The sequence below is a fragment of the Peromyscus eremicus genome, chromosome 23 (assembly GCF_949786415.1).
Source record: "Peromyscus eremicus chromosome 23, PerEre_H2_v1, whole genome shotgun sequence".
Lineage (NCBI taxonomy): Eukaryota > Metazoa > Chordata > Mammalia > Rodentia > Cricetidae > Peromyscus > Peromyscus eremicus.
In genome coordinates this window covers 8291406-8303456 of record NC_081438.1, presented here as the reverse complement: position 1 = coordinate 8303456, position 12051 = coordinate 8291406, and the positions used below count along the sequence as shown (strand labels likewise).

General features: G+C 51.9%; 1 protein-coding gene across 1 annotated transcript in view; it reads left to right on the top strand.

Moving 5' to 3' along the window:
- The window catches only part of Rnft2 (ring finger protein, transmembrane 2), a 56046-nt gene extending 48915 nt beyond the window's left edge, over positions 1-7131 (top strand). The window contains exon 10 of the mRNA XM_059249167.1: positions 5871-7131. Coding sequence (XP_059105150.1) covers positions 5871-6005 — 135 coding nt within the window. The 3' untranslated portion in view covers positions 6006-7131. The remainder of the gene's footprint in view (positions 1-5870) is intronic.
- The last annotated feature ends 4920 nt before the right edge of the window (positions 7132-12051 follow it).

Below are 12051 nucleotides of genomic sequence, written 5' to 3'. Positions count from 1 at the left end.
GCAGGTAAAGGTGCTTGCCTCACCTGAGTTCAGTCCCTGGAACCCAACACACTCTCCTCTGACCTCCACACATGTACCATGGTGCCCGTGCACACACACACACCAGACAAATAATAAATACAAAGACTAGTGAGAGGCTGTTTGCCCTCGTCCTCAGGCCTCTTCCTGTACCCATCCTCACAAGCAACTCCGTGAACTGCTTCCTTTATTTCTTGCCACAGATATTTTACGGAGTTCACGGTCATGTCAAACGTAGCATGTGCACGTGTTATCTGTATCCATGTACGCAAACATCCACACCCATAAACATCTTTTCAAACAAGCTGAGCATGCAACCTGGTCTCCCTGAGCTGTGTGTTGCTCTGCACCCTTGTGACCAGTGGCCAGTGCTTTGAGATCAGTCCTTTTCTGTCTTAGAGCCACAGACCTGACATTCTGGGGATAGACCACTGTTAGTTTGGCTGTTTCCTCACTGAGGCACAGTCTCCTAGCATCTCTTGTTGCTGCGAAGATGGCTGTCCCAAAGGTGGCTGAAATAGATTGATCGTGCCCGCCTGAGCCCGTGGTGTTGATTAAATGAGTTCACTCAGGTAGAGCCTCGGAAGCCCCACGTGGCCCGTGACCGGCGTTCAGCACAAGGTAGCTGTTCCCAGCAGGCCTTCTGTCTCTGACGTGGACGTGCTCTTGGTGTCGTGAAATTCCTAGTGGTAGAATTACCGGGTCAGAGGGTCCTCCATGTTGGCAGCTCTTGCTAAATTGCCCTCTTTGGAGAGACTACGTGACGTGCCTATTCTTCATACGGGGTGTGGCCAGCCCCTTGCTCCTGCCCTCGCCTGCACGCGGCAGCGTTACCAACCCCCTTCCTCTGCCAGACTGACAGGTGACAGTGCGGTCTCGGCTGCTCTGTCATTTGCATTTCCCTAATTACGAGCGTGGCTGGGCATCTCTGCTCGTGCTTCGGAGCCATCTGTATTTCCTTCTCCGCGACGGGGATTATCCGAACATGATGGCGAGGTGAAAGTCATCCTCCTGGCAGTCTCTCCGTGCCTCAGTCTGTCTGTCTGTCTCTTCCATTCTCCTGGTACCGCATCTTCCCAAAGGGGGATGAGGAATTCTTGGGAGGGGGTGAACAAGACACCCTTGTCTTAGATCTAGGAGTGACAGCCATATCCAGTGGCTGACTGAGCTCACATCTCCACCTTGCTCTGCTGCTGTGTGCTGGCCTGCAAGGGCAGCGGAGACCCGTGCAGGTGAAAGGGTCTACTGTCATTGAATGAATGAATGAATGAATGAATGAGCTCAGATGTCACTTAAGAAAGGCTCCCCATTTGTGTTTCCCCAGACTAGCCATGTTCCTGGCTACTGTGGTCTTACACACCATGGTCTTATATACTGTGGGTTTTCACCACAGATCCCTTTCCCGCTGTTACCATGATCATTTATGGAGTTAATGACTGTGTAAGGTCTGTCTCCCCTTGGCCAAACTGCAAGCACCTTGTGATTGGAGGCTATGACTGTCTTGTTTAGCAGCAGAGACAGTATTGGCACAATGAGTGTTGGGTGGGTGGATAGATGGGGTGGATGGGTATGGTTGGTTGGATGGATGTGGATGGATGGGTGGGTGGATAGGTGAATGGATGAAGATGGATGGATGGATGGATGGATGGATGGATGGATGGATATATAGGTAGATGGGTAGATGAATATGGATGGATGGATATGGATGGGTGGATGGCTATTAATAGATGGATATGGATGGATGGATGGATGGATGGATGGATGGATGGATGAATGGATGGATGGATGAGAGGGAGGGTGGATGGATGGATGGATGGATGGATGGATGGATAGAGAACCCTCCTGTCTCCCCTTCAAAGAGTTATAGGGTGAACATCAGCCATCACTTCCTCTGCCCCCAATGCACTCCTTGAGGTAGTGCTTGGGAAACAGATTGTAGATGTAAGGTCATTGGGCAATGAGTATCCACAGAGGCTGCTGGTCTGCTCACATGCTGGTCCATGTAGTCTCTCCATGTGCTCATGGTGCACCACACTCCAAAACTCAGGAACTCAGGAAATGGAGATGTTCAACACAAAGTCGGACTTCTCTAGAGGAATCCTTTGCCAGAGAACAGAGAACAAAGCACTCTCCTGATCCTTGACCTCTGTGAGCCTGGCCGAGTGTGAGCATTCTTGACCACTGTGAGCCTGGCTGAGTGTGAACATTCTTGACCACTGTGAGCCTGGCTGAGTGTGAGCATTCTTGACCACTGTGAGCCTGGCTGAGTGTGAGCATTCTTGACCACTGTGAGCCTGGCTGAGTGTGAGCATTCTTATCCACTGTGAGCCTGGCTGAGTGTGTGAATAGCTGACAAAATGTCAGGAGAACCATGACACCCACTGATTTGGGGCTTAAAAATTGCTCATACTTGATGCTTAAGAGGCTGTATCCAGCTGGTCAGTGGTGGCGCATGCCTTCAATCCCAGCACTCTGAGTTCGAGGCCAGCCTGGTCTATAGGGTGAATTTCGGGACAGCCAGGACTACACAGAGAAACTCTGTCTCGGTGAAAACAAACAAAAAGATCTGTATCCATTTCCATCCTTAGACTCCCTGTGGGGAGAGAGGATCCCTGCTTATTGGCAGAACAGATTCGGGCTCAGAAAGGCAGACATGCTCACACAGGGTACAGAACCAGGATTCAAACCCAGGGCCTCTAGTGCTGTTGACTCCGCCCTCTCCACTAAGTCTCAGCTTCTTGCTTGGAGGCACCCTGAAGGCTGTGCTGGGGGACTAGGGGACCTCTCCTGGAATTCATGCCAGCATGCTGCTATCTGTGCAGCAAAGCCTGTGTTTATGGCCTGCTGTGGGATGTTTTGTATGGCAAATGTGTTGCTCTGATTGGTTGGTAAATAAAACACTGATTGGCCAGTAGTCAGGCAGGAGGAAGTATAGGCGGGACAAGGAGGAGAATAAAGCTGGGAAGTGGAAGGCTGAGTCAGAGTCACTGCCAGCTGCCACGATGACAAACAGCATGTGAAGATGCCGGTAAGCCACGAGCCACGTGGCAAGGTATAGATTTATAGAAATGGATTAATTTAATATATAAGAACAGTTAGCAAGAAGCCTGGTATGGCCATACAGTTTGTAAGCAATATAAGTCTCTGTGTTTACTTGGTTGAGTCTGAGCAGCTGTGGGACTGGCGGGTGACAAAGATTTGTCCTGACTGTGGGCCAGGCAGGAAAACTCTAGCTACAATGGCCTCCTCAGGGCGAGGGACGAGCTGAGCTGGGATCCAGGCTCTGCACACCTGCCTGTGACTGCTGCATCCTCTCTCTTACACGCTGAGTACTTCCTTTTTGGTTTTTTTGTTGTTTTGTTTTTTGAGACAGGGTTTCTCTGTGTAGCCCTGGCTGTTCTGAAATTGATTGATTGATACTGGTTGGTTGGTTGATATGTATGTGTGTGTTTCTTGTTTTATAATAGCCACATTTTCAGCCAAGTTTTCACAGAACCAATCATTTCTGTCCTCATGTCCCAGGCCCTCCCAGTGTGCACACTATACATAATAGCACATAACAAGTGATGATTTTGCTAGAGTCCGGCACTCTGTATCGGCTACCACTGCTATGTAACAAATCATTCCAGAGCTTAGCAACAAACATCTGTGACCTCATAGTTCCCACGGACCACGAACTAACACAGATTAGCTGTGCCCTCTGCTTTGAGGTGACTCATATGGTTAACATGGAGGGTCTCGGGGCTCACCTGAGGGAGCAGCCGCTTCCAAGCTTTAGGGTAGAGTTGTGAGCTGGTTTCAGTTCCTCGTGGCCTACATGACTGATGTTTGTTCATGGCTGTCGTGGCCAGAAGCTGCCCTGGCTTCCTTGTCTAGCTGGTATTGTTGGAGCAAGCCTATGAGACTCTCAGAGAATGTGAGCAGGGTGAAAGTCATAGTTTTTATAATCCAATCCAGAAGTGACTCCCATTACTGTATTGTCCTTGGTAGAAGCAATGCACCCTGGGTAGGGGTCCTCAAGGAGGTGAATCCTAGGAGGAAAAGGTCACGATAGACAGCTGCCTATGAATTCCAGCCCTCTGTCTGGCTGCTGTATGTCCATGGGCCTGCGTCTTCCCCTTTCTGAGTCTTGACCCATCTCTTAATGATCAAATTATGCAGTGAAGGGACATTGGGAATGTTCCTGACTCACCTGCTGGACCCACCTGGGTCTGTCTGCTTTGTCCAGGCTCACCTCCCCCTCCATCCTCAGTTCATGCATAAGTCCTGGGACAAGAGATGCCCTTCTGCCTTCACAGCCTCTTCCCTCACACAGGGCTGGCGTCTGTGGTTTATCCAGCCATGTGATGTCTCCTCTGAGTCTCAGAGCACAGTGTGTAGAGATCGTAGATGTGATCCAGGTATCTAGTGTATGAGCGTAATCCCCAGGGCTCCTCGCCCAACTCCACAATCAGTGAGCCACTGGAGAAGAGAACACTCCAGCAGCAGCGGCTGCAGTCCTGCCAAGATGACCCCAGCTGGGAAAAAAACTCCATCTGGTCCTCCCGATGCCTCCTCCCCTGCAGAGATGGACAGAAGCAGGCTGAGGCTCGTGAACTCCTCAGCTAGTGCTCTGGGCAGACCTGGTTCCTTGAATGCCTTCCCTTGGCCCCGGACTCTGTCAATTCTCTGCTGAGGAGGCAGACACAGAGTCTTCCTCACTCTAGTGCCCGTGAGTCTCTGTCCTGATCCACATTCATTTCTCAGACACGGTGACAGAGCTCATCAAGGCTATGCCATCATGGACATAGACGTCTGATATTCAGAAGCCAGTGGGAAAAAAACAACGTGTGTTTGGCTGTCCTGTCTAAACCATTTTCACATGTCTGCTAAGCATGCCAAGACAGGGTTACTACTCCCATTTTACAGATGAAGAAAGTGAGTCACAAGGAAGTTAAGAAATATGGCCTGTACGGGGACATGTGTGGACCAGCGTGTTCTCAGCCTAACAAGCCAATGGGTCGTTTAAATTTATCAAATTATAAACCGTATGCTGGGAATGTAAGCTCATGTGGCCGAGTTCTCTCCTGACATGTACAAAGGGCTGAGGTCAGTCCCCAGTGGGGACACACACACACCTGTCACCTCAGCACTAGGGGGGGTACAGGTAGGGGAGTCAGCAGTTCAAGGTCATCCTCGGCTACATGGCAAGTTTGATGGCAGCCTGAATGAGGTCCTATCCTTTTTTTTTTTTAAGGAAATCCTATCAGGTCACTCCTCTGCTCAGAACCTTACCGTCGTGGCTCCTTGCTTCTCCCAGAATGAAAGCCAAACTAGGCCTTGTGTCTCATGCCTGCAATGCCAGCATCTGGATGCTGAGGCAGGAAGCTCAACAAGAATTCAAGGCCAACTTTGGCTTTATAGTGAGTTCCAGGCCCTGTCTCAAAGAAAGATGATGTCCACCAAAAAGAGAATTGTCCAATCCTCACATGGCTCACAGGGTCCTGTACAGTCTATGCCCCTCATCAGCCCCCTGACCTCATATTCATTTTTTTCTGTGTGTCTGTCTGCCTCAGCATCCCCCTGCCCCTCCACTCAGCCACACATCCTGGCCTCAGGACCTTTGCACATGCTGATAAGGTGTGCCGAATCCCCAGCCAACTCCACCCTCCCACAGAAGGAGCTACTTTCACAAGGCTGTTTCCCCAGGCCCCACCTCTGCCTTCCAGCCAGAACAGCCAGCTACTGACATTTCTATTTTAGACATGGTGGGCCCATTGTCTCCCCTCCTGGAGGGCATGGATGGCCTGTTTAGTTTGCTGCTGCCCCCAAGCTCCTGATCACACTCATTCCTGCCGCTGTCCCCGCCACAGCACGTGTTCTGTGAGGAGTGCCTCTGCCTGTGGCTGGACCGGGAGCGCACCTGCCCGCTCTGCCGCTCGGTTGCCGTGGATACCCTGCGCTGCTGGAAGGATGGGGCCACGTCTGCACACTTGCAGGTGTACTAAGCTGAACACAAGTGTCTGGAGATGCCAGAGGGCCCGGCACAGCTGAGCCCAGCCCCGAGGATTCCTGGGAAACAACCTCCAGCGCTTTCTCCTGCCTTCCACCACCTCTACCTGATGGCCCCAGGGCCTCCCCACCGACAAATTTCTCATCACCCTGGTGCAGTGTGTGCATCCTGCCCCACCAGAAAAGGAAGCCCTCCTCACTCAGGTGTGGCTTCCCTGCAGGTAGGTGGTCCATCCCCTCGAAATGGAGGAACTGCCCTTACACAATCTCCCCTTATTTAACTGCTCCCAGCAGCTGGTACTGGATGCTACAAACCGGTATGAGCTGAAAGAGTTCAGCCTCTCGGCACGTGACCCAGGTCTGCAAATGAGAGCCACTGGGGAGAAAGTTCAACACGTGAGCACCAGGCTTCACCCACCTCCAGGAGGTCTCCGAGATAAGAAGCGAGGTGCGGTCACCCAGCTAGCACAGGCCGATGGGTCTCCGGCTCTGCCTGGTGTTGTTTGTTACTGCAAGTTACAGGGAACAGCACAGAGGCTGTTCTCCTTTCCCCTCACTGGCTGAGGATCAGTGGCCTGGGCACACAGCAGAGGCAGACTGTGGCAGGCTCTGAATACTGGCTCCTGAGGTCAAATGGTGGGAGCCGTGGAAAGACTTGACCTTCCTGAGTCCTTGTTTCGTGGGCTCTGCCAGGGACAGTCCATCTCAAAAGGGTCCAGAAGTGCATGCTACCGGGCCTCTGTCATCTCTCCTCTCCTCCTTCTCTTCTGCACTGTCCCTCACTGACAGCTCAGGCCTGGTGCAAAGCTCTGGTGGACATGGCTACCCCTCCTGGGAGCCTTGGGAGCTAACAGTTCAATCATAGATGGCACTCGGCTCAGGAGCACTCAGTCCATTTTTCCTTCCCTCTCTCTAGTGAGTTAATTAGCTCTGAGAAACAACAGGCCTTCCAGAGTCTCTAAAAGACTGCTTTATATCTTTAACCGAACGCCGGAGAGGGACCACAGGGAACGATGGGAGCAGGCACCCAGGTGCGCTCCACGCAAGTCTCTAAGACACAGCTGCTTCTCCCGTCGGGAAACTCTCTGCTTGGAAACATGGGTTAGGATAGCACAGGTGACCACCCAGGAAGCCTGCCTTCACCCTCTCCCAACTCTGTTCTCTCATTGTCGACATCCTCACAACAGGCTGGCCCCAGCCACATTTGAGAAAACTGTGTACGGCTAGTGGGCAGATTAGCATACATGCCCCGGGGGAGATGGGGGCCTCACTGCCGTCTCCCTCCCCCACAGTAGATTCAGGACTCATGCCCCTCCCTGGGCACCCCTTCTCCTGGACTTCTTCCTTTGCTTGGTCTCCTTGGTTCTTTCCTGGTACCAGCAAGACACCCTTTCCAGGAGGCCACGGCATTCTTTAAGCTCTGTTACTATGGCAATAGCCGTGATGTTAAACAATCTCGTTGTCTGGATGTTCTAAGAGGAAAGGGAGGATGGGTCCTTCTGTTCTCTCTGGCCTGGGGGGGTACCTAGGGAGAGCAGTAGAGCAGCCTGCAAGTTGTTTTTTTATCAGAGAGATCGCTTTGTCTGCGTTGTGGAGGGGTTGGAGCTGGGGGAGACTCACAGAAGTGTAGTGTCGGGTAGAGCAGAGGCAGCCATTGGAATTCGGGCTTGGGAAAGGCGACTCGCAGCTCTGCACGACTCTGCAATGTCCCTATACCCCGTAGCCATCAGTGGGGCTACAAAACCTAGCATGTTACATGCTGGGACCAAGAAAGCCAACAGGTCTTCAGGTGTAGTTCAGTGAGTAGAGTGCTTGTCTAGCATGCAGGAAGCCCCGAGTTCCATGCCCGGCACCACATAAACTAGGCATGGCTGTGCACACCTGTCATGCCAGCCCTGGGAAGTAGAGGCAGGAGGATAAGAAGTTCAGGGTCATTCCTTGGCTACAAAGCAAGTTCCAGGATAGCCTGGGCTACATGAGACTTTAAAAGGGAGAGAAAATGTAAACTAACGGGTGGGTCACTGGTGAGTGCTCCAATGGTTTTACCACCCACCCCCATTACTTTTCTAACGCTGTGTAAATATAAACTATACACCTGCCATATAAAGAATGCCACAGGTCGGGGCATCCCCTAGAGACAGTGAGATGATATAGTCTAGGATCTTATTTGCTCATATATCCCATCAGGGGTTTTCTTCCAGGTTAGATGACTCCTCTTCTGCCCTAGCAAAGGCAGAGTTTCCCACACACTGAGCTATGGGAAGGTGTCCCCTGGAGAACCCTGCCACAGTCTTCGTCTGTGTTGGCACGTGAGTCCTTTGTATTGAGGGGTTCTGTATCTGGCCCCCAGTATTTTGTGGGTCACAGGCTCAGATGGCACTGAGTCCCCAGCGTCTTGTTTGTGCAGAAGAACCTGGGAATGATGGATGTAGGGAGGGCCGGAGAGAGGGCAGAGTGGTTAAGAATGCTTACTGCTCTCCCCAGGCCCGAGTGCAGTTCCCAGCACTCACACCGAGGGGCTCACCACGGTTAACTCCAGGGAATTGGAAGCTCTCTTCTGGCCTCCACAGGCACCGACACACATATGGCGTGTACAAGTGTGTGTATGTTGGGGGAGGGGGGAGGCACATGCACACACGTAATTTAAAACAAAATAAGTCTTCAAGAGGTGTGTGGAAAGAAGAAAAACCTGCCTTGGACAGAGGTTAACAGGGCCAGCATTTTCCAAAGGGAATGACACACAGGTGTGGAGCCTTGGGAACTTCCCGATGCTAAGGACAAAATGGGCAGCAGCCCTGAGGTCTGTGGTGCTTTCCTTTGGGACATGCGGCTATCGTTGGTGTCTTTGAGACCGTTCTGCCAATAAACCTCCCCTGTGGATGCAACTTGTATTCGTGGGTCAGTCTGCCTCCTGAAGCCAGATAGACCTGTTTCGGGGCATGCAGCACCCGTGGAGATGCAGCGGGTGATTCTCCCTAGAGAAGCCAAGAAAGGAAGAAGAGAAAGTGGGCCTCCGTAGGGAGGATGCTTGCCACAGAAGCATGAGGACCCGAGTTTGGATCCCGAGAGCCCATGTACCCCTGTAAAAAGCCAGGTGTGGCAGCAAATCTGTGGGGGCGAGGAAGACAGGCAGATTCCTGGGGCCAGCCAGCCTAGCTCCGAATTCAGAGATCCTGCCTCCAAAAGTGAAGTGGAGAGAGACACATGAAGACACTGAGTGTTGACCTCTGGCCTCCCTATCGACATGTGTGCACATACACACAAGAGTAGAGGTGAGGGGGAGCCACGCTGGACCGTTACTTCTGGGGAGACGGTCTCCAGGGACAGCCCAAGGGAGGCACGTAGCATAGGCTGTGTCTGAGACTACCCCACTCTGACTTGAGTACCCACAAAAACACACCAGGGGATCCTTGACTCTGAATTGAGGGGACCTTCGGGGCACTTTGGCCTGTCACTCTGGAGGCCCCACATCTCACTGCTGGCCAGGTGCTGTCACAGCACACCCCACTACTGAGTGGGGGTGTGGAATTGGTGATCAGGAAAGGGGTGCCATCACAGCACACCCCACCGCTGGATGGGGGTGTGGAATTGGTGGTCACGGTTCACAACTATAGTGAGACTGAGAGGAGGATTTATAGTGAACTCTATCTCACAAACCAAACTAATTTAGAGAAGTAAATACAGAGCTTGCCAGGGATCTAGACAGGGGTGGAAACCTCTGTGTAAATTAATAGCATCAGGTGACAGTTGTGCCCCTAAGGGACTTGCTAGCCACCTAGCCTGGCTGCCTCAGCAAGCTGCAGGTCAATGAAGAGACCCAGTTTCCAAAGACAAGGTGGAGCTGGGCACAGTGGCACATACTTTTAATCCCAGCAGAGACGGATGGACCTCTGAGTGCCTGGTCAACTTATTGAGTTACAAGTTATCCAGGGCTACACAGTGAGATCCTGTCTAAAACAAAACAAGTGGACAGCTCCTGAGGTTGACCTCTCACCTCCATGTGCAAGCACACATGAGCACACACACACACACACACACACACACACACACACACAAATGGGAGGATAAGGGTGTGGCCTTCCGCTCTCTGGCAGGCTGAAGGGGGCCTGTGCAGGTCAGGAATCATCTGTCACTGTGCAACCATGGTCCTCTCGTGGTCTCTGAGGCCCCACCTTCCCAGAGGAAATGAACACACAAAGGCCTTCATGAGAGGTGCACAATCAATTTTTTAATAAAAGTGTAACAAATATGTACAAAGCGTCCAGGTAGGAAATTCCCCTTACAAAAGAGCACAAGGCAACAATGTCGGGACCCAGACAGAATGTCCCCCAAGTTAACTGCCTCTCCCCCAGGTTCCAAATGCCCTCACAGCCACCTCTGCCATGTATATGGGCTCCTTGACTCTTCTAGTGCAAAGACCTCGGGGGTCTGGGGTTCGGGGGAGAAGACAGATGAGAGAGGTAAGAAAAACATCCCACAGCCTAGGAAGTGAGTGGGACAGGCCATTTGCACCTTAGACAAGCCCTTACGCCCCCGGGAGTTTATTGAAACTGAGGGCAACCCCTGAAGTCATCCATCCTGCTCTCAAGTGTCCCCAAATAAGGTGTTCTTCCCATTGAGCTTACGAGACACTCCGTGGTGGCCCACAGGTGTGTCCTTGCCCATCTGCCCTCAAGCTAGAAAACCTTGCTATCAAACACAATGCTTGCTTTTAAATGAGCAACATCAGAGCCCCTTGATATAATACAGGTACCTCACTGGCTTGGGGGGATCACACAGACTCAAATGCAAACCTTGGCTCAGCCACCTTGCCGTCGGCTGCCTCCGGCTTCCTCACCTGTAAAATGGGATCAATGGTACTAGCACTAGGGCAGGAATCTCTCAGGAAAAGCCTTGGAAAGCACCTCGTGCTGCGCTCGGCAGCGGCGGTACTCACTCTGTGAAGGGGTCTTTGATTATTGTACAAAAGGACCCATCTTCCCGCTGAGGAGACAGCGTAGCAAGCTTTTTAATTGCATTCAGCCCAGAGCGTGGCATGCAGAAAAATACTATATAGCAATCTGCCAGCAAGGCGTGGGGTCACAATGGTGACCCGGCAGATCTGTTATAAATTATGAGCCAGACTGAAAAGGGACATTTCACGGCATCTGGTCTCCAAGAGGACTGTTGCTGTACCATAACTAAGTTTGTCCCGAGGTGGAGGTCTCCGGCTGGCACGCTGTAGCTGCTCAATAAACAGGTGTCAACTGAATCGATTAAAACGTTTAGAAAGATAAACTTTTGGCTAACGCTTTCAAAAGACACTGTGATGTCAGCGTGCCCTCTTTGTGGGGCTTCTGATCAGCTCGAGTGGGAATAATCCGCTTTCCCTCCACCCCTGCCTCCCCAAATCCTCCACTGACTTCTGACCCCCTGGTTTCCCCCAATTTGACTTCAGGCTCAGAAAAGAAAATAGTATGAACACAGAAGAGAACCTGTGTTGCGGGTCACCGCAGCTTCTAACCGTTCACTCTGGACATTCAAACAGTCCGCAGCACAAGCCAGGTATGGTGGCCCACACCTGTAATCAGGAGGCAGAGGCAGAGGCAGGAGGATCAGGAGTATAGGGTTAGCCTCCACTGTATAGTGAGTTCAAGACCAGTCTGGGCTCCATGTCTCAAAAAACCGGTAACAACAAACATAAATAGTCCACGGTAGTGACTCAGTGTCTCCCAAAGGTACGCATGCAGGGTGCTTCCTCCCTCAGTTCTCGGTTAGGAAAGGGACACGTGGTCCATTTCAGAGACGTGACCATAGAGTCAGGTGCACACACGAGACATGAGCTCAGCTGTGTGATGTGGCATCGGGGCATTCACGTCCTCTTTATTCTGCGACAGTATGTTTAAGTCACCATCCCTCAACACAGTAGAAACAGAGCAAGGCTATCCACAGAGCTGAGGAAGAAGTATGACCAACAACGACGATGATGCTGGGGGAATGGTGACAGGAAGTGTTCGGGGGGGGGGGCTGGGGGGGTGCCCTCCTGGCCCAGGACACTGCCCT